The sequence below is a fragment of the Panulirus ornatus genome, chromosome 59, assembly GCF_036320965.1.
Source record: "Panulirus ornatus isolate Po-2019 chromosome 59, ASM3632096v1, whole genome shotgun sequence".
NCBI classification, from domain to species: domain Eukaryota; kingdom Metazoa; phylum Arthropoda; class Malacostraca; order Decapoda; family Palinuridae; genus Panulirus; species Panulirus ornatus.
The window spans coordinates 7,553,750-7,576,486 of record NC_092282.1 but is presented as its reverse complement, the minus strand read 5'-3'; the positions used below and the strand labels follow the sequence as shown (position 1 = coordinate 7,576,486).

The 22,737-nt window shown below is 41.1% G+C and overlaps 3 protein-coding genes across 6 annotated transcripts in view; 2 read left to right on the top strand and 1 right to left on the bottom strand.

The window, feature by feature from the left end:
* LOC139767280 (tubulin beta-1 chain-like) overlaps nucleotides 1-1,062 on the top strand; it is a 27,175-nt gene extending 26,113 nt beyond the window's left edge. Inside the window, exon 4 of the mRNA XM_071696469.1 lies at nucleotides 1-1,062. This exon is cut by the window's left edge and continues 945 nt beyond it. The gene's annotated coding sequence lies outside the window, so the exon portion shown is untranslated.
* The window catches only part of mRpL28 (mitochondrial ribosomal protein L28), a 106,823-nt gene extending 86,148 nt beyond the window's left edge, over nucleotides 1-20,675 (bottom strand). The window contains exons 1-2 of one of the 3 annotated variants that reach the window (XM_071696605.1): nucleotides 20,661-20,675; nucleotides 16,056-16,174 (exon numbers count right to left, since the gene is read on the bottom strand). In XM_071696605.1, coding sequence (XP_071552706.1) covers nucleotides 16,056-16,127 — 72 coding nt within the window. In that variant the 5' untranslated portion in view covers nucleotides 16,128-16,174; nucleotides 20,661-20,675. Of the gene's footprint in view, nucleotides 1-13,212; nucleotides 13,588-16,055; nucleotides 16,175-20,660 lie in introns of those variants that run through there. The other 2 variants (XM_071696606.1, XM_071696607.1) reach the window with 2 other exon arrangements.
* On the top strand, nucleotides 16,122-22,722 carry LOC139767322 (uncharacterized). 2 transcript variants are annotated; one of them, XM_071696611.1, is made up of 2 exons: nucleotides 16,122-16,220; nucleotides 21,364-22,722. In XM_071696611.1, the coding sequence occupies exon 2, from the start codon at nucleotides 21,383-21,385 to the stop codon at nucleotides 22,052-22,054; it is 672 nt and encodes a 223-aa protein (XP_071552712.1). In that variant the 5' UTR covers nucleotides 16,122-16,220; nucleotides 21,364-21,382; the 3' UTR covers nucleotides 22,055-22,722. The 2 variants fall into 2 exon arrangements, with proteins under 2 accessions (XP_071552712.1, XP_071552713.1); XM_071696612.1 differs by lacking the exon at nucleotides 16,122-16,220 and adding an exon at nucleotides 20,322-20,713.
* The last annotated feature ends 15 nt before the right edge of the window (nucleotides 22,723-22,737 follow it).

Below are 22,737 nucleotides of genomic sequence, written 5' to 3'. Positions count from 1 at the left end.
TTTATATCTAGAGATCACAAGGAATCACGCAGAAGGTAACTCAAATACTTGGAATAGGGAGCAGGCAGCTCGATGACCAAAGATCGTGCGGAAGGCCTTTCAAAAGCCTGAAGATTGATCAAAAGACTTTAAAAAAAGGCACTTTCTCAGGGCTTGGAAGTGCGCTGGCTGACCCGTCCAAGAGTTTGATGTTATTCGTGAAGACGATCATCTTGCCGTTCCTTACTCAATCATGATGCAATATCAGTGAAAAACATATCTCCACGGGAGGCTTGCCTGTACGCCTTCGTTTACCTCTCCGTTCACGAATGCTGCAGTCTCTATGAGCCAACCTACTATCTGGACTTTCCTGAGTTCTAACTTCGCTCTAACGTTCTCTTTTCCCTCCTAAACCTTATACTCTCTCTCTCTCTCTCTCTCTCTCTCTCTCTCTCTCTCTCTCTGATATTACCACTGTTTTCGTTGCTGTTGTCCGCACTTTTCCAGTCATCATTTCCAACTCATGTTTGGAAACTTATCACTGGGATGAAGTGCATTGATTCGCTTTAATACTTTGGTTAATCCTTAATTTAACGAAAAGTTTTATATATCTTCATAGTGATATTATACCAGATTTATCTAATAAATTATTTCAAAGTTGGTGCTATTTCAAGATGTGAAAGTATGTTGAAAACAAACAATGCAGAGCTACAGTTTTCTTGACAAATGCTTTAATTTCATAATATTGGTTGACCTGTCTATTTGTGTGTCGTCCTTATGCATGTCTGTGTGTCATGTCGAGAGCCAGGCAGGTGTCATACGAGACATGAATCCCTCGAGAGAGAGAGAGAGATCTCGTATCTCCGTGTCACAGAGGCTCCTTACTTGTCACCAAACATGTCATGTGTCATGGATGGTGTCACGTGCCGTACAATAAGGCACGTGACACAACCAGGTGTCAGGCGGTGAGTGTCACGACAGCTTGTTTACTAATTGGTTCCAAGGTAGCACACTCCCCACATTGTGCCATGTAATTGGAGACGTACTGAATCTGTATCGAAATAAAGATTGTGTCATTTTGAACACCTCGTCTTTGGTCCTCTGTACCTGTCAGTCAGCCAGCCAGCGGCCAGGTCCCCCTAATACCCTCCCCAGCAGCAGCAGCAGCAGAAGACGTCTCTCTTCTCGCCTACAGCATCACCAAGTACAGCAAGTGCATGGCGAAGTCCTGCGCTCATACAACATGTAGATCCAGCCTCGATGGACGATACTTGAAAATCAATGGCTGGTCTTGCTGTCTATTGGCCTTAGGGGTATGATACTCTGTCCTTTAACCTTAACCTTAAAAAGAGTCAGATTAAAGGCTAGGGCCATCATGCCTCCTAATGGCTATGCTTAAGGTGCTAAAGGGTGTCCCTTAGGGCAATAGTTCGACAGCCTCTTACGAGACGCGAGTTTGCTGTCCATACGACATCCATGATCCTGGAGTGACTTGATTTAAGAACTCTGTCTTTACAAACTTACAGCCACTGAACACCAGCATCCATCGCTCCAAAGGAAATACAATATCACACGCATGAGAGTCTTGGAGAATCCGTGACTCCCGAGGAATCATTAAAAGAAAAAAAAAGTTCCGAAGATGAGAAGGTTAACTTTTGCTGCAGCTTATAAGCTCACGGTCACAGCTTATCTTACTCCTTGCACGCCAGCCGCTGGAGACGCGCACCCCCCCCCCACCCCTCCACTCTGCCAGATGACGCTCGACCCCCCTAACCTCACCCCCTTCTTAAAGCTCAAGGTATACCCGGCCACAGTCGTCACAGAACCATTCACATGAATAACCAGAATGGTCTTCTACTGGACAACATTTCCCTAATTTTACATTTCACGAGCGAAAACGAAGACAGCCATGCTGTCATTTACCATTCAACCATACAGAGTTCTAACCCGCCCTCACACACCATGAACCCAACTCATGCATCGAGTGGCCCAAGATGTCTTTGCCCACACGAAGGAGGTAGTGTGCCCACACCATACACAAAGGAGGTAGTGACCATCATCGAAACCCTTCTGTTATCAGTTCCCTTCTAATCTTATCCGTAATCTTGTTACACAAAAAGCACTTTGCTGTTTCACATCTTTTATACTCAAAAACACAAAGTAAAGCCAGCCACGTCTTCCGCCCACACCCGCCAACTGCATAATCTTAAAATGACTCGTTTCGTGAACATTTCTCAAGACGTAATGGCCTCTCTTACGACTCAAGCCAACTCACTAAATGCACACGGTTTAAGTGTCTCACAGAGACGCGCAACCACTTAAAAGAATCGTCTTACTACATCTCAAGAGACGACAGGATAAGTGGAGTCGTCTCTTGGTTAACATATAAAGGATAGAAAAGTTTAAATATTTAGGATATGAAACTATATATAAATGTTCTCTTTACTGCAATAAACTACGTAAAGTTCTCTTTACTAACTGCATCAAACTATATATACTTCTCTTTATTGCACTGAACAACATAAAGTTCTCTTTACTGCATCAAACTATACAAAGTTCACTTTACTATACTGCATCAAACTATATAAAGTTCCCTGGGCTATTTTTCATCAAAATATATAAAGTTCTCTTAAATATACTGCATCTAACTCTATAAAGTTCTCTATACTATTCTGCATCAAACTATGTAAAATAATCTAGACTATTTTTCATCAAACAATATAAAGTTCTCTCACTGTACTGCATCAAAATACACAAAGTTCTATCTGCTATACTGCGCTAACGTATATCAAGTTCGCTATTATAATAGCACTATACCATATAAATTTCTCTCTCCTATAATGCCAGACACAGCCACACAAGATGCTGTGTCCTGTGCCGAGAGCATCACGCTTAGTGCCACGGATGCACAATGCCAAGGACGCTGAGTGCAACGGACCCACAATGTCACGGACCCACAGTCTAACGGACGCCTTAGTCCAAGGACGCTCCCATGCCGTGAGTCACAACACAGTTTTAAAAGTACGGATAAATTAAGAAAAGAAGCATTGAAAACATCCCCGACTTGCTGATTACAACAGTAATTATCAATGCCATCAAAGATAACCCATTTCAGTCAAAATTCCCCATTACGTCACCTTATTAATTAGCCAGTACATCAACATCTACTTACATCACCACTTACCTTTTTGCAGTAATAATTAACCATTACGTCAATTATTACCTATTATATCATATCACTGAATATCAATTACATCAATCCGTACCAATTACATTACTGAATACTTGTTACATCAATAATCACATCAGCAACTATCTATTACATTCATAATTGTCTTTCATATCAATAATTACATCAGTGACTATCTATTCATCAGTGATTGCCTATTACATGAATAATAATTCCATAAATAATTTCCTATTACATCAATAATTACTTTTTACAAAAATTATGCCCATCAGTGCTTACCTATTAGATCAACAATTATCAATTACAACATTATGCACTACCACAATGATAACTATTTGCTGCATCACTCATTTCCTATTACATCAATGTCTACCATCATCAATTACATCACTAATTACCCATGTCAGTTAATCATTATCTTATCATATAAATAATCACCTACTGCATCAATCGTTCTCTATTACATCAAAAATTGCCGATTATGTCATTCATTACCTATTAGTAATTTGTTAATAACTAACAATCACATCAAGGATTCCCTATTGCATTAATAACTATTGTATCAACAATGACACATGGTTTTCTATCCACAGCATTAACAAGGAATAAAAAAAAAAACCAGACGAATCGTGCATGAGCCCCATGTTTGTGCTTGACGACAGAAACTTTGGATCCAAGGGTCAATATAGATTAACATGAGAGATCTGTGGTGATGATTATATATATATATATATATATATATATATATATATATATATATATATATATATATATATCTTTTCTTTCTTTCGTACTATTCGCCATTTCCCGCGATAGCGAGGTAGCATTAAGAGCAGAGGACTGGGCCTTTGAGGGAATATCCTCACCTGGCCCCCTTCTCTGTTCCTTCTTTTGGAAAATTGAAAAAAAAAAAAAAAAACGAGAGGGGAGGATTTCCAGCCACCCGCCCCCTCCCCTTTTAGTCGCCTTCTACGACACGCAGGGAATACGTGGGAAGTATTCTTTCTCCCCTATCCCCAGGGATGATATATATATATATATATATATATATATATATATATATATATATATATATATATATATATATATATATATCACGATTTACAGAAATGGTGACCAAGATACGCAACACGTCTCTCTTGGTCAAGTTTTCGATGAACCAAGGACTACGAAATCCCTGCGTACTGACCGTCACAAAGTATTCCAGGGGAAAATATTAGTATTCGACATATACAGGCCCCCAAAACTGAACTCTGACCTCTCAAAAATTCCACATAATTTATAGAGGGCAAAGCCCTCACAGCTGTGTTTTGACTAAATCTTACAATGCCCTATATATTTCCACTCGACAAATATCGTCCTCAATGTATCAAATACATTCCTAAATCTTTATTTTGTATATCATCTATGTTTTATTTACCTCAAATGTCGTGAGGTCGGGCGGTTGTCGCCAACCTCTATATGGCATCCCTGTAAGCACAGAAAACGGATTAGACCCTGACCAAAGGGACGATGAAGTCACTGCTAGATTTTAAAGGATGGTCGGTCGCCCGGAGAAGGTGGGTTCATGGTGCGGGGACGTGGCCAGGCGGAGACGAAGGCGGTGGGGCAGGATGGAGACACCTTAGACAAACAACAGATCTGGGCCGCTCTCTCTACGCCTCCCTTATACAGGCAGTGTTTGGTGAAAGTTGCCCAGCTGAGGATCATAAAGAACAGAGCAACGCGAGCAGTCTTACATGGGTAACTATTGCAACACTGGTCAGGACCCACTACTGCACGTATGGTTGACGGTAATGAAATCATGGTAACAAGATAATTGGCCATTTATGCCTATGAACTGCCAGGGTCATTAAGTTCCTTAACGTCAAGACCATCAATCGAAAAATCTTAAAACACCTTCTTCAGTTCAAAATAAATCTAACACCTTAAACGCTCTTTCTTTCTATATGGCAGATGAATAGCAAAAAAAAGTCGAAATGAAATGCAGACTTGTCCACCAAACGACAACGAACAATACAATGGAATAAAAAATGAACTATGCAAAAAGTTGTCATAGGTGTAATCCCTCAATTAATCATCTCTCTCATGCACTACAACGCCTTCCGCTCCAGCGAGGTAGCGTCAAAAACAAATGAACAACGGCCTCACTTTAGACTCATCCACATTCTAAATGTCATGTATGATGCACTGACACCAATGCCTACCATTTACAGTTCAGTCCTACAAACTATTCCATGGTTTACACTACCCGCTTCGCGTGTCTTGGATCAACCCAGTGACAACAGGTCATCCCCCCTATACCACACTCCCAATAGTTCTTTCAATCCGCAGCTCACCTCTCGCCCTCCTAGACACGAAAATCGTGCGTTGGACGGCAGGAAAAATTACAGCGATGTGGTATATAGGTCAGAAATAGAACAATGTTGACGACTTCCTGTCAAGATCTAATGCAAACGACTGGTTCTCTACCCACCATCAAGTCATTCATTCGTGTGAGGTAAGCCAAGCGAGGAAGAGTAAAAACGCATCGGGAGCGGCGCCCTCATTCGTTCTGCGATACAAATAAAAGATACGCATCGCGCGTCGTCGTCCTATAATGTCAAGGGAAAATATTCTGTAAAGGGGGAGAAATCGAGGCCTTAATTCCCCGAGTTTTTCTAGTGTGTTGTCTTATACAGTGGTACAAAGTCAGTGCTGAATACGACTTGAGTTCAACCTAAAAAAAAAAAAAAAAAAAAATAAGCTAATCTACCTTACCCTCATAATTCTATCATTCTAATGCTAAATACACTCGAACGGAAGAACCGTATGTTAACAGAACTTCCTGAGTAAATTACAGTACTAAATGAACTGCATTAGAGCAGTGTACGTACATTAATATTTTACTCCGTTTTCGTTGTTCAATTTTGAATCGGGTCAACCCAATTTTTGGGATATAATGATATGAGGGATGGATGATAGGTGTAGTCTAGGTTCCTAAAGCGCACATTGATATGGGGTTCAATACCTTTCCCGTAGGTAACTGCTTAATGAATGGTTCTTCTCTATGTCGCTAAGCCATCTGGATACTGTTAGAAAGACGTGGTGATACTTGGTCAGGTTCCTAAAGCTTTTCCTTCCTCTCTCATTGCTCTCATGTCTAGAGTTCCATAGTTACAACGGCAAGACCCTTATGCACGACTGTATGACCCTTGAGCACGACGACATGACCCCTGAGCACAATTGTACAGCCCTTGAGCTCGGCAATACTACAGTATGATCTTTGACCTGACCCTACTTTAGTCTTCAGAATGACGATTCAAAAGAGGAAAAAAAAAATAAACTGAAATGCGCTACAGTGGCTTATCAGTCACTATGCCCACAAGCTTAACCAACTGTGCGTCAGCAAAAGGTGGAGGTACATGTAAACATGCAGACTGATTAACATTGCATCTCAAGACTTCTTTACGGGATGAATACTTGGATGGAGGCATGAGATCCCTGGTGATGGGAGACTGCAGCCTCCTAGGTAAGCGTGGGGGGGTTGTGGCAGTTACTGTAGTTGGTGTTCGTTGCTAATTCCACTCCCGTGATATTTTTGAGCAGGGTGAAAATGCGTATGCATGCATTGGACTTGTCTGTATTGTAACGGATGGGTTAGCGCTCTTCTTGCATTGGTTCATCCAGATCCAGGCACTATGCACACTGGGAAAGGGATGGCGACATGTCAGTGCTAAATTCTGAAGAGCTTGTTTGCCATTTGTTTCCGATTAATTCCCGTTGGTGCATTTGTGTGGTGTACACTTGGTTCTCTCCGGTAGTTTGCTGTTATGATACGGGAAGATTTACCTGAATATCACACAATAATATCTTGCCTTAGCAAACTGTATATTACCAATCCTCTCAACCTTTACATACAATTACTAGTATAAAAAATATCTAGTTTACAGTAACCAATCTAATACATAAGTTACCCTTCAACATACCTGAACAATAGTAAGAGAAAACAATTTCCTATTTAAAGAGAAACTAATGTAAAATTCGATTTTTAAGATTCTTCACTAATTACGGATACTATGATTTACTCCCCCACAGCAAAAGAGTAATATTCAAAGTTATGACTCAATAATGTTAAAGAAAGATATATCAAATGAATCTGTAATGAAAAGTAACACGAGATTAAAAAAAAATATATAGCAATCTACTTGTGTATAGGGTAAGATGAGCTTCTGGTTAGGGGACCCTCGACCCTCGTCTCTGTGTTCTTGACACTGACAAGTAATTCCCTGCATGTCTATGTCTACGTGTATTGGCAGTTCGTGTGTGTACGACTTGGTCAAGAGGCCGTGCACAACGGCCGGCCAGAGCACTTCACATTACGACAGTTCAGCTGACTGGACTCACCCACTCGGCTTCTGGGTCTATATTGCGACAAGCAGAACAGATTCCCGGGGGCTAGCTATGGTCTGCCTTCGTCGCTAGTGGGCCTGGGAGGTGAGCCAGTTTTCGTTTGCTGATGGCACAGTGCTGGTGGCAGATTACCGTTGCTAAGAACGTCTCAAGGCCCTTGGGTATGATGGCTTGTCTTTGAATCTGACCCTTTAAAGTTCAGGTCGAAGGCCAAGCCACCATACTCAAGGTCGCACGCTCGTCCTCAAGCGGTCAAATCAGTGTGTGTGTGTGTGTGTGTGTGTGTGTGTGTGTGTGTGTGTGTGTGAAGACTGGCAGTTCTTGCGTGTGCCAGTAAGTAGGGTTTGTGTGGGATCGGGGTGCCATTACCGGCACAGGTCGGCCCATGTGTAACAGTAGTGTAGTGGGCCCTTGAGTAGATGTGTGTGTGTGTGTGTGTGTGTGTGTGTGTGTGTGTATGTGTGTTCATCCCAGATGAATTCAAGTGGGTTCGTGAATTGGTTAGTGAACCAAGCATAATCTAGGAAAATCTTTACACACACACACACACACACACACTGTTTTCAAGAGGTTAAGTACGTAAAAATACAATTACAATTATCTTGTTCTTGGTTCTGGCGCTAAAAGTAAAGAGTCGGTTTCAAATTAAAACCATCCGAAAAAAAAAATGTTATCATAACAAAGGATCACGTACAAAGTAGCAACACATCCCCCCCACCCCCTACACACACACACACACACACACACACACACACGTCACGCTCGGCCTCCTCCGTCCCACATCTTAAGGATGGTCTTGTAGGCTCTGGTCGGTCAGGTGTGGAACGGTACCTTACATCACGCGAAGGTTATCACTACGGCCAGTCTTCTGACGTATACATCACTCACATTTTGGAAATACACATTATGAGGGGAATTACGAAGAAATAAATTTTTACTACATCCCGCGTTCGTGATGTCAGTCGAATTCTTAAAAGCACCCTATATCACTTAATAAAAAAAAAAAAAATAAGTATAATACGGATGAAGTGATGATCATCAAAAAGTATAAAACTAGATGGGGAAAAAGTATCAAGCTATCAAAGAAGTCGAAAATGAATGAGACAGGACCAGCGGAGGAAGGTCAGGCCGTGGGGCGTAACCCGGACTCCCAATAACACTTATGTGGTCATACGCCCTGGAGCCATCTGCTACCGGGCTTTTTTTTTTTTTTTTTTCACGTGTACTCGACGGCTGCCGGGCGCTGAGGCCACGTCCTCTGCAACAATCAGCACTGAATCATAATAAGATAACAATTGGCGATCGACCGCAGAACTCCCAGTCTAGGAACCGCTTATATCTATTATTTAAGTAAATACCTCACCAGATGCACTGGAAGCACACTTGGATGTGTTTGCAGATGACGCTTTAAGTCATGAAGGATTTAAGTAATGATCAGAACTGTGACAAGCTACGATGAAAATTATTTAAACAAACTCCTGAGTCGGTCAAGAACAAGAGCTAAGCTCAACCCGACCAATGGGCTAAAAATAAGACAGTAATTGGAGCCCTATTCATATATATATATATATATATATATATATATATATATATATATATATATATATATATATATATATATGCCTGGCCTTGAAATACAGAGAGGATCATGTCACGGAAAATTGAGTTGTTTACTTGCATAGCTATGAACTTGTTTGTGGATTGCTTATGACGTTCAAAATGGCAGGTATAACAATGTTCTGATATCTGTTTGTACGAACTCTAAACAGGAACAAGTCGATTGTGGTAACGAATGGCGATTCGTAGTGCAGGGGCGTTGTTGGTGGTGGTTGGGGGGGAATTCTGTGACGGGGTGTATCAGCAATTTATTGTCAAACTACCATGTGAGCTGTCGGTGTCGATCGGAAAGAGCAGACAGGTTCAGATGTGTGTGTGTGTGTGTGTGTGTGGTTAATTCCTGTATCATCATATATCTAGAACACTTTCACTCAATCTGTAGAACGTTCCTAACGTTGAAACACTCACGACCGACTTGATTGATTTTAAAGTTACCCTGCGCGTCATTGCCAGCAACAATGAACATCAAGATGTTATAATATGTTGATATGGTGGTTACGGGGAAGTTGTCATCATTGCTTCATGTTGGGGGATAAAATAACTTGTATTTCAGGTGAAAACCTAACTTAAGTAATTTTCGCTTGACAAGTTCGAGAAAGAATATGCTCCGATACAGTAAGTGTGGTAAAGATAATCTTCATGTCTCTCACAGTACGTGATGTAGAAACGAAAGTATCCTTGTGAAAATATTACAAGCATAATCTTAGTCGGAGGCAATGTATTGTTCCGCGCAGACCCGTAAACAGGGAACGTCTGCTTCACATTTATCGTGTAAGTCTACCCGTCGAGCTCACCAGCCGTGCTAGCGGCTGTTAGAAATATATATAGTTTCTTAATTATAGAGGTAATACGATACTCAGCCGGAGTCGGTTATGAAACGCTTCTCAGCTGGTTAGTCTCTCTGATTGGTTGAAAATGATGGCTTCTACCGTACGGCAACGCGTGGGAATGGTTGTTACTCTGTACTATTTGTTGTTCGTTCTAACCTAACGATCCTTGGATAGGATGGCTGTACCTATTAACCTATCCCCTTGAAAGTTAGGTGAAAGACCTAGCAATCATTATCAAAGGTTAAACTGCCGTACTCATGGGTTATACAATCGTGCACAATGATCATACCGTCGTGCTCAGGGATGGGCGTAAATAACAGCGTGTCATGACAGGTAGCGTGGAGGGTCTCTGGGTCCAAACGCTCACTTCGGATCAATCAACATTTGCTAACTCTCAGTAATTTTTTCGCGTGGAACTCTACACCGTGGAGAGTGACGCCCGTGGCTAAAAGACGCCGACAAAGGTGAGACAATGCAGAAAACGCTAGCAGGTTATCTTCAGTTACTTCAAATTTTTTTTCAAGGCTCTAGTCATGGACATGGTGAGGATCAGCAGGCCTTTAATTAGACACGTTAAGAGGTTAACCTTTATATTAGGGAATGTGAGAAAAAAAAATATGATTTTGGAGGAGAAAAACTTGCTGTTGAAAGGGGGGAGGGGGAAGGTTAGGGAGTCGGAAGGCCGTAGTTGTTAAGCAATTTGACAAAGATTCCAATGTTTAGTAGCGTAAGGAAAGAAACAAACATCGCAATAGTACACCTTGAGTTGCTACTGGTTGCACAGTAATCCTATGCTAAGTATTGCGTGGTCTCGCAAATAATGGGTGCACACAAGCAGTCAGCTTTCGCATGCAGAAACCAGAATCAACATTGAAGAGTAGGGCAAGTGGGTCAAGTTTCGAGGTCAGACGGGGACAGGTAAGTCTGACTTCTTTGAACTCCGACTCTGCAAAGTATACCCACACTTAGATCATCCCTTGATGTAAGGGTAGGAATTCATAGAAGGACATTTCACTCCTATGTACATTCCTTTTCTACCGTCATCCTTAAGGATCGTTCCGTCGTTCACATCGCCCGACATGAATTCAGCAATTTAAGCGGATGGCAATAGTAGCCTTGATCCAGCTTGTGTCGCCGTGCAGTCCATAAGTACTAGGCTACACAGCGAACTGCTTTGAGTCTGAAGGAAACTGGCTTTTATATGCAATTCTCAGCCAGAAATGTAACATGATCAAGTCTTTCATCGATGAAAACACTCACACTACCATGATGCTGGTAAGCTATTAATACAGTATTAAAACGATGCCACAGACTTATTAGCTAACGTTACAAAATAGTTTTTATTCTGCTATGAGATATAGTTTTTGGTGGAGAAATTGGAAAGAATTAGGAGATACAAATGGAGGGGAGCGACGGAGAAAAATACAAGAGGATAATGAGCGCAAGGGAAACATCTAAGAAGGAAATATGAAAACAGATAGACGTAGATGTTGAAGGAGAATAAGAATGAGAAGAAAAGAAGAGAATTGAAAGGGAACCTCGAGAGATTCCCGAGCCATATTCTGTGTGGTTGTACCGCTACCCGCCCGCTAGCTGGAAGAGGCTTCCCTCCCACCTGCCTCACCCGGCGGCGGCCTGAGTGACGCCTAGCTAAGTCACCACATACATAACTCCCAGGCCGGCAGTACGTCACCCACAGGACGCGCTTGGTGTCTCCTGGAACACGACGCCCTTACTCTACCCGAAAAGAAGTAGACTAAAATTTTGACAGCATTGTTTTCTTTTTTAAGGCTCCAGTCACGGATAAAGAAATAATCAAGGCCAGGCCTTGAATTACTTTTAAGAAACAACGAATTAGTTCATAAAAAAGCACGGACAGAAACGAAATGGAAAAAGAATCTAACGAGTTTAGTAAAAAAAAAAAAAAATGGGAGAGATCTGACTTATGAAAATGGTGAACTGTACCATCATATACTCGGTCACCCGGTGTCCGATGCTGTTTATGACGCTTCGAGCCTAAGATACGGAAGGAAGAGGTAAAATCTGAGAGATCTGTATTCCAAAGTCATGCTATAGCCTCGTCTAATTACAAAGTAAGTTGAACAGCTGTTTGTGTGTGTTAAAGGTGTGCCAAAACAGTTTGGCACGGGTTCTTGTCAATGGCAGCCCGTTCCCGGGTGTGCCATTACTGGCACAGGTCGGGTGTATGTGCTCGGGTGCCACTGCTGGTCTGGAACGGTCAGTGTTTCGGAACTGTACTGTCGTGATTTTTACATAGATAAATCTGTTGTGTGAAATGTGATGAACTGCATCTCAAAACATCAGAGGGATCGATCCCCGTGACTAACGTTAAAGAGAAGCGAGACTGTATTTCCTAGAATGATCTATCGACTCATAAGATCACTAGTAATATATATAAGAAAACTCATTTTTACCATACATTTTAAAGAGAGTAATATAAGTTGCAAAACCCTTAAAAAGAAAAAGGAAAGTAAGATAAGAATTGAAAAACATAACATAGTTATATTCAGCTAGCAAAAACGAATATATCCAATAGAGCAACTATAAGAATTAGGAAATGCAGCATATTCTTGGTGTATTAAATGACTTTATTTTTCCGGTGCAGGAATGCACTATTAAGACTCACGGACCAAGTAATTTCATTAAAAGCAAATATGTCAGCGGCACTTTATATAAGATTCGCTCCATTACGTTTTGTTGATAAACTTTCTTAAATTGTACACAGGAACTGGCTCAAACTGCCGATAACAATGGTTTTATATCATTCTAGACATTTACCGTCGAACTTAAACTGTTGACAGACGATTCATAAGTGTTGTTACTGTTGATACACAGACTAACCGTAATTACCATAACTCTTCATACGAAAACCGCTGACACTTAAATCATCCACATACAAAATATTAACCAAATCGCTGCTACACAATCGGTTGGTATCTACATTCCCGATATCTGGGTACTGACACTTACACTTTGACAGTCACACTTATGGTACAAAAACTTTTCATAGTGTGTTGTATCGAAGCTGCTAATATCCATACTAATAAAAGCTACAATTGGTGACAACCAAACTGATGGTACAAAACTTACCTTGCAAAAAAGAAGAAATAACAGATGACAGGTTTAACAAAAATTGATACAATGAAGAAAACTAAAACGAAATAAATAAGAATTTTGACTTACCGTGGCCATAATCCTAGGAAGTCTTTTCTTCGACGAGGAAGGTGGAAGAGTCACCGTGTAAACGACATCGTTTGCACAACCTAACTTCAAAAACTCAATTTTCCTCACTCGCTTCAGTACTGAATAATGTTAAAAATACTACAACATAGTCATTTCCACGAGGACTGTCACTGACACTTTTTGGTTTTAATGGTATTTTTTTCCTACGATGAAATCACCATCCACTTTAGCATTCCAGAGTAAAATCAACCATTCAAAATTTTTCAGGAGTTAAATTAACCTAGCCACACTCTAGGGAAAGTCACCCAACCTTCCCACACACTCCTCAGGGCACCAAAGACCTTTGTCCTCTCATCCAGTAACACTACATTGGGTTTACGACATGACATAGTCATGCGCAAGCACAACACTGCACTGTAAGGAACAAGACTGGCGACTCGAATCCTCGAGAATTTCGGAACGACTGTCAGGATTCGAATGCTTATGTCAGTATTGATTTTTTAATCTTTAAGTCTTGAAATAAGTTGAATGCTGAATCCAGTCCAATCAGATTAATATGACGAAAATTTGCCTTATATCCTGAAATCAGAAAACGTTGTTGAAAAAAAAAATCGGAACTTCGTCTCCTTGCTTAAGTCCTCATTGGCGCCGCCATACGTGAAAAAGTCGAATACATTAGACTCGTTTGTTGCTCAGTGATGTCATGGGCCCCGTGCAAATTCTAGTAAGAGTGAATGTGATCTCAGAATTATCCTTAACTCCTAAAGAAGACATTATTGATTTATTGGCTGGTAGATATAGTATGACGATTACGGCTTAATAACTCTGTTGGAAGACCTTTAGCTTAAACAACTAGCCATCCTGTTGTGCAATATGCACTAAGGTGCTGTTGTTTATGACTGCAAAATCAGAAAATCCATTATATTTTACAATGTAGACTATACTGATTTCTTTCAACCAATGTATTGATATCTTATGTAAACCTACGTGGCATTACCTTCTTTTCTCTAGGTCACACTGTTGTGACTACTTAGTTTTGAAACATCTCACTGATGGGTCAACTAGGATGTAAAATAGATGTGTATGAAGCTCATTTATGGAGTCTATTAATCTCTCGCATGGGTTTGCCTCTCTTCTGAACTTCAGATCTGCTTTCATAATTCTTCAACATACCATCCGTTATAATTCCGAAACATCTACAGAATCTTCAAACACCCTTCACTATGCAATCGCTCACTCACAGAGTCTCACGGGTTTTTATTTTAGGACATACCTTATTCTAAACCTCCTGCTACTTTCCCGTGTACTCCCCAAATCACATTTCTTTCCAAATGAAACCTACTAAGGAACTGGAAAATTAGCACCTTGGCTTGTCTCGAGGAGACGAACATCAATCAAATACCAGATAGTTTCTGATGCCAGTATCAGGGATCTGATCTTATCAATATATTTTGGAACAGAATTGGCTTCCTCAACGCGTAACATTAGTTTTTTCTTTTTCTTACAGGCTTTATGATTGCTATCGCCTTGATCCCCTGATTCCTTACTTTATCATCCACACTCTACTGTCATTTCTAATTCTTTTATAGACTTCAACGGAATCCACGTTATTTTACAAGCTTTGAAGTCATAATTTGTCAAATCTGATTCTATATCCCGTTATTTACGGACTATGACCCCTTGCGTTCTTTGCCAATTCCTGTCGGTGCTCTTGAGGTCGCTGCTGGGGTTATCTTCGTCCTGGGCGATCCTGTTGGCCAACATGGATCACATGTGGGCCTTCTACACACCCTGCTGGTGGACTTACCGCTCTACATGAAGAATATGTTGCGAGAGGACATCGAGTGGACAAGTTAACGTTAACGCTTGATCTATGAAGAACAGTCAAGAACAGAAATCAAGATATGAAACAAAAGTTCAGACAGATCATATTTCATATTTGGTTATAATCTCCACTGACCTCTATTCCGTTCCTCAGTTCGTATCTCAGCCACAGAACACTACCATATTCCAGCTGCTGGTATATCCAGGCTTCAGTAGCTTCTGTAAGTTCATCATCCTCAAATCGGCCACACCACACAGGTGGGACTTCCAGGTTCCCAAATATATAACAGGCACCTGAGGTCCAGATCTGAGCTGTGAGGAGGAGGACTGCACCACTCGAAACCACAGGTACCTATACAATCCTCGTACATCCACGTATTGCCATGGGCCACAAACACACACCTTTACCCAACATTCCCTGCCATTTCTCCTTAGTGGCGTACGACTTGAGCCGCAGTAATCAAGATCTCGACTCGAGTTACAGTTGTTTTATCAGCGGCATGTGAAGGCCGCGCTTGAACTCTTTCGCCCATGTTACTGGATTAATCTTCGTTTACGTGAATCATATGGGCATTACACAGCCTACTATCCCTCCTCTTGGATTCGTTGGCATCTTTTGTCACCTACATCAATCAGTCCTTCATTCAAATTTCCTGTAGTGTCAGGAATTTTGCTAGAAAAAGTCAGGCTTCCTGATGAACCGCTCAGGTTAACGGCGACGAGAACTCATAATTAACCCACAAGCAGCACACAGACTCGGTCAAGCCAGAACCTATGTGGTTCATCGGCACATTTTGCTTAGGCTGGGAGTACCGCTGCTCAACCTAACAACTAGAGATCCCAACTTATCAGTTAACTTTGGAAAATTTTCTGTTTCTACAGATGATTTCTCATTTACCAACAGACAGACACGTGATATCTATATAGCTTATCTACTGGATTAGCTATGAATGCTGTGTGGAAAGACTGCTTGTGGAATAAACTTGTATTATATAATTACGAACTGGTACCTCGCTAACCTGAGCTCTGAGGCAGACGAAGGATTCTTGGCGGTCGCTCTGCCGGTTATCCGTCAGTCCCGCTAGTATCATTGTCAAGGCACCAGCCAATCCGGATACACTGCCGAACACGCCTATATCTTAAAGTAAAAGTTAACAAACACTGTATTCTTTGTTTTTCACCAGGTAAGTGCGATATTCAATTCAGTATACACAGACCATAGTAACTCCAATGTCATACATGGATTAATTTGTGTTAAAACTTCGCATGCAATATTCCTAACAACAGATTGACTTTTATATTATAAGTATTCATGTGAATATTCAATAGATTCATCAGGTGAATGTTTGGACATAATCATATCAGTCTGTGTCATAAAATGAGTATCCAACTCCACTCCGACACCCCAGCCCACGGCATCTACTTGTAATTAGCGAAGCCTATGACAAACAACACAAGAGTATTAAATATAAGTTATAATTTACAAAACAATTTCTCATAATTCTAACTTTATTTTGCCCTATGATCTGTTAAAAATGTGGTGGTTAGTCTAGTGAATGTTAGATTTTTTAACGGCGGATGATGAAGCCATCCATTTGATGTTATATTGTTACGATCTGAGTTATACAGACACTGGCGGCAGTCACTGGAATTATACCTCAAAACATATGTAAAGACAATGACTTTTTTTTTATAAACATGTTTGCTATGAACGTGATTGTGCAGTGGCTAAATTATACCATATATGCTATTGAAGCGTTTTCCTTGGAGTCCGTTCATGCGTTCTTCACAACCGTTTGCTGTGGCGACCAAAAGAAAAAAAAAATCCATCTTTCATCAGCTGCAGAAAACAGCAGGAACTTTTCCCCAAGACATCAGAGGTTTGGTAAAGGAGTGGGGGGGTTGGGGTCTGTCCAGGTTGAATAGTATGGTTTAGTTTTGATGAATAAGCATGGAAAATTAGCGCCCAAAAAATCAAGATATAAGAAAAAGTCATTTGAACATGATACTTTCTTGGTGTGGGTCTGCTTAGCGAGGTAGACATTAACAGATCCGTTAGTGTCAATGGGAGTCAACTTGATTTCCTGAATACGTGTTTGACCTGATCCTTACGGGTCAGGTCAAATGTACCGATCTTCATACTCTACATTTGTTCTCTAGCATCTAAAGAACCGAATAGTATAAGATCCGTAACCTTAGTTTAGGTTTTGTTTGAGTTATGCCACTTATAAGAACGTTTATCCTGTATCTTAACATACCACCTAACGTGAACAAAATTCAGCTTGTGTCCTTGAAAAAATACACAGTTGTTTCCCAGTATATAGAGAAGATTAAGGCATGACTCATACCTCAAGTTTATTTAAATGGCCCTTATAGAGAAATGTTTAACCTGGCTCATTACGAGTAGACAAATCCACTTTTAGCCGTGGAACATACTATAGATGTTTTTGATATAATATTCCAGCCATTATTATTAAAAACAATGCCTTTACTGCGTGTATGTTACACTTGGGATTCATGGAACACCCTTTCAGTTGCCTACTCTCCATGGCACGTATAAAAGCCTTGACTGGAACAGTACAAAGTTCGCTTGTGCTCCTCGGGGAAGAACGGAAGCTAAACACCGTTATGATCAAGCGGTGTCGCCCTCACCCACCAAGTCTTCCCCGCCGCTTTACTAACCCACAATTCTACTCCTCTTTACCCTCGTTTACTCAGCCTGTAGATGATATTTTTTCTTTTTTATTAAGAAAAAATTGAAATGCTGCCTAGCCACGAGACCATTGGGAACCTGGGTTACGGGAGGATTCGAGTGTATGGAAGAGGTGAGGTCTGGAGCGGAAGGTGAATGACCCAGCAGTCTCCGCCTCGCTACAGCAGGGGCGACCGATACCGTACGACGCTCTTGGGTTCCCTGATTACCGTACGGTTCCGATTACAGCGTGTCCGACAAATGCCGCAAAACGCTTTGATTATCATTAAAGGCGAAGATGGTGAACCCTGCTTATTATTCTTTTATGTTTGGAAGTATAACGTTTCTGTCATTATCGTACGCCGCCCTGCAATAAACGGGATGTCAGTCATTAGTCTCTGACTATCATGCATGTCTCCGTGACTAATGTGATTATTTTCTTTGATTACTGTGTTATCTGAGAACCGTGTGTCACTTTCTGATGTTAAAACCCCATGTTTTCTGACTCATATATAATAAGATACCTTCTGTTTTTCATATGGTGTTCTTTAAATAATAGGTTCTGTCATTACTGTATATATTTTCTCATGTCATAATCTAATATGTTCTGTACTTCTCGAGTGAAGTTCTGTAATCATCGCACATCTTTTATTACTTTCATAATTATTTTCCGATTATCACATCACGGACCTTCGTTCATGAGTATCTAAATTAATTTATTTTAAGCTTCGTCATACCCATGGTCCGATAGTGGCGAACTATCTGGCGCGATGGGTCCGACAGGGGGTTCGAACCCACGAACCAAGGTTTGACAAAGGCAAGCATTACCTTTTGTTCTCTCCTGCAAGACCAGAACTAAAGATTTGGGACACAAAAAATTCCAAGATACTCATGTATACATTTTTGATGTCTTGTAAACTACGTATATTTGACAAAATGAGGCCAATTTTCGTTGCACCAACATGTTTACACAACAGATTCACAGTGATTGACAACAAAGTTACGCAAGGTATGTTGCCCAACTGATTCACAATGACTGACATACACTCATGAATACATATGATATCTAACCGAGGTAAATTGTTTACAGTTAAGAGAAATTATCAAAAACATTAGAGAAAACTTGATGATAGGAATACGATATCAATGCTTTTATGAAAGACGATGAGAGTACGGAGGAAGGAATGAGGAAGAGAGAGGGAAGGAGTGAATGACGAAAAGAGAGACTGTGAGATAGAGAATGAGAGTTCCCGAGACATAAGCATCAGCTACAAGTAACCGTTATGTCTTCAACTCGTACGTTGAGGAGCAGGTGTTTGGGTGGAGCAGGGGTGGATGGGGAGGGGGTCGACGACTCTAGCTGTACGTGGTGTTCATCTCCCCCCGCAAACAAACACCCATTCGCGACACACTCAACAGGAACTAACTATGGGAGAAAGGATTTTATGTATTTTTCAGTCACTGTTCGTACCTTGAGCATGAGGATACAACCCTTGAACATGAGGCTACGACTCTTCAAACATCAGGTTACGACCCTAGAACATGAAGTTACGACCCATGAACATAAAGTTATGACCCTTGAACATTAGGTTACGTATTAGGCGTCAGCACGGCGATACGGCCCTGATGGAGGCTTGGACGTTACGTGGCCGCCAATATCGACCATGAAGACAAGCAAAAACAGTATATCATTGTCTTTACAACCATGATCGCCTCTGGAATATAAATAAGGTCGTTACCACGCTAAAGGGAGGGAGGGGGATTCCCATCAACAGGTCGCCTCCCCACCACCACATCAAATCCCGTAATGATGGTTCATATTGATGAAGACGTGACTGACTGATGACATTTGGCCGCCGAATTAAGACTCTAGTGTCAAACCTTAATGTTGTTCCCTCGTCAGTGTTTCTAAAATGTAAGAAAAAGGCATTTGTTGATTTACATGTGTAGTTTCTTGCGAATCTATTGAGAGGCCTCCATATTTTCAGAATTTTTACAGCTTAGATAAACAATATTAACTTACATAACGACCTAATGCAACCAAATTAACTATCCTAACCTAACCAAAGAAGACCTAACTAAACGATTTCCATTCAGCTAACAGCCTCCCTAACGACCTCATTTAGTAAATTAAAAACAAATAAATAATCCAATAAGTTAACTATAACGAAAAAAAAACGCTACTCTTCACACCCCCTACCCACACATACATAACCCCTCTCCGTTCGTTGCCTCCTGCTGCTTGGCCCACACCACTAGCAGAGCCGGGGAGTGGCAGGCCGTGATCTCCTCCACTCCATCATAACTATGTCCGCTTCCTCAACATACCATTGTACGGTCTGAATATCTACCGAACTGTCGCACAACTGAAATTTAACTTTTGGAATAAACATATGGGTTGCTGACTTCCGTAAATGATACCCTAATGCCCTTCAAGTTTTTTTTTGTCATGACCCCTTCTCAAAAATGAAAAAAAAAAAAGGCTACGCTCATTTTTCCCCTCAACCCCACTCCCTTCACCCACCTTACACGCAACTGACCCGCTGCACTTGGCTGGTCAGGCCGAGACTGTAACCCCCGAATCCACCCCATCACCCCACCCCTAATTTTCAGCCTCGTTGGCGGTTCTTGCGTTAACTTGAGCTACCGTTCGTGTCTGTACTGACGGAGTGATACTATGCCACCAAATACTACATGTTTGTTATCACGTAATGCTGTTTTGTGCATGTCACATGATCATCTCATGGATACGCAGTTCGACTTGACTCTTCAATACGCATAGTTCCGGGATGATGGTATGAAATTGTGAGGTCACGTCTCTATAGCCTAGTCGGCAAGACCCAAAACGAACAAAGTCCTCAGGTCTCATACATAACAAAAGAAACTACAAGAATTTACATGTAAACTGACTATCTACGAGCAAATTACTAACCTTTGATAAGTCAAGCTGGAAGAACTGGGACACGCCTGAGTCAAATGGAAGAGGTATGTCCTTGTGCACTTTACAAACACATGACAACAAATGGTCAAGAGTGAGCCACTGAGCTTTAGCACCGCCAGATGTCAGGTTAAGCCAATTTCCCAATAAAGAACTGTAACCATCTTGTTTGGATAGGTGTTGTGTTAAGCATACAAAATTGGAGTGTTCTTGTTTTTTTTTTTCTTTTAACCGTTGTGTAAAATGACAAAAGATATCACTGCTGAGTTTGGTCGAGATAGGTACGAAATCCGCATGTAGGGAACTCTGAGGGCGGGATGGGCAAACAACCAGCCAACTTCAGATGGTTGAATGTCTGGTGTCAAGGCGGGTTTTTCCTGGGTTGTAAATGTGATAGTAATCAACGATGCTTCATGATCAACCATCCTCATGTCGCATCGTCTAGGCGTAATACAAAGCACATCTTTAAAGGTATTCTTGTGTGCAACATATATTTGATAATGCCGGCATGCATGTTTTCTGATGTCCAGCGCATAATTATTGTGTGTTTGCAAATGTATCTACCTAATATGCTAACCAGGATGTCATTATTTCTCTATACTGTGTAAATATATGGTATTAGTATACCTCCTGTACGTAGGACACACTTCACATCTCTATGATCATACATCACTAACCGTACCGTATACCTTTGCAGGTGGTGGCAAGACAAAATAATGTCTGTTGTTGGTATGGCTGCAGCGCCCGCCATGGGCCTGGACACGGGTTCTGTACCCATCCTTCCAGAAGTCAAGGACCCCATAGGAGAGCGCGTCATCTCCAGGAAGCGCCGGATGAACTTTTTTGACATGGCTAACCTCCTCGATTCGGATGGTAACCTACAGAATGAGATGTTAGTTTTCGCTTTCGCTGCCACCATGCTGTCCACAATCCCGATTCTTCTGGGAAACGAGTTCGACGTTAATGTCGGCCTTAGGAAGAGAAGACAAGCTGGACCTTACCGAGATCCTGATGGTCCAGAAACCAGTTCCTACGTATCTTACACTCCATCAGTAGAAGACTACAAGCCAGCATTCTTCTCAGGCTACACCTACAAGCAGATCATGACCTCTCCACCGGGGATGCAGTTCCTCCACATCCACAACGGCTCCACAACTGGCAACCATGCAGACTCTTCAACACATTCAGGGCAGGAGAACGCTGCTGCTGCAGATGCTACCATGGCAGAGCTGTTACAAGAACTACTAAAGTGGTCTCAAGAGAAGGTCAAGAACAAGCCTCTGCTGCCCATGCTGATCAATCTGATCCTAGATAGATACCATGGGAACCCCAACCCAGCAGACAAATTTGTCAAGGTCGCCTATAAGAACTGGAAGAACTGGTACTGAGGGTCTGTGGTAGTAACATAATCACAAAAATAGAATATATTTTCGGCCATTACTCAACTGAACAATATTTTGCCAAGATAAATTTGTCAGTTCTACAAAAAGGCCGAAAAACATCAAACAACATGTTTAGCCCTATGAATTACAGGAAAAAAGAATGCTAGAAATGAAAGATCACACAATCAACAAATACTAGGGCATGTTTTTCATACAAGTCCTGTGTCGATACCAACAATGAACTCATGAACTCTTGTGCTGGAAGTATGACAGATATACTGCACTATCCCTGATGCATAACAAAAAAGTTGACCAATCCTTAACACTGGATGTTTGAAGGATATCTTTTCTCCTTGATCCTTATTAAACTTAGTGAGTTCCTTAAGAAAAGTTGTGGTGTACGAGTCTAATGCAAAGTTCTTACCTATATAGGATAGTGGGGCTAAGCTATTGTCTCTCCATCAATTCCTGGTTGATATCAAGATCAGCTTGATTACCTCTTTCTTACCAGAGTCTTATTAACAAGTCTTGATTGCCACCACTACTCATTATATCATTATTCATTTTCATGTCATCCATTTCATATCACATTCTCTTAAGAAAGAAATGTATTATCCTATTTTGAATTCCTCAGGTAAACTGTAGGGCATTAAAATAAACATTAAATCTGAAAATGTTTTCATGATTCA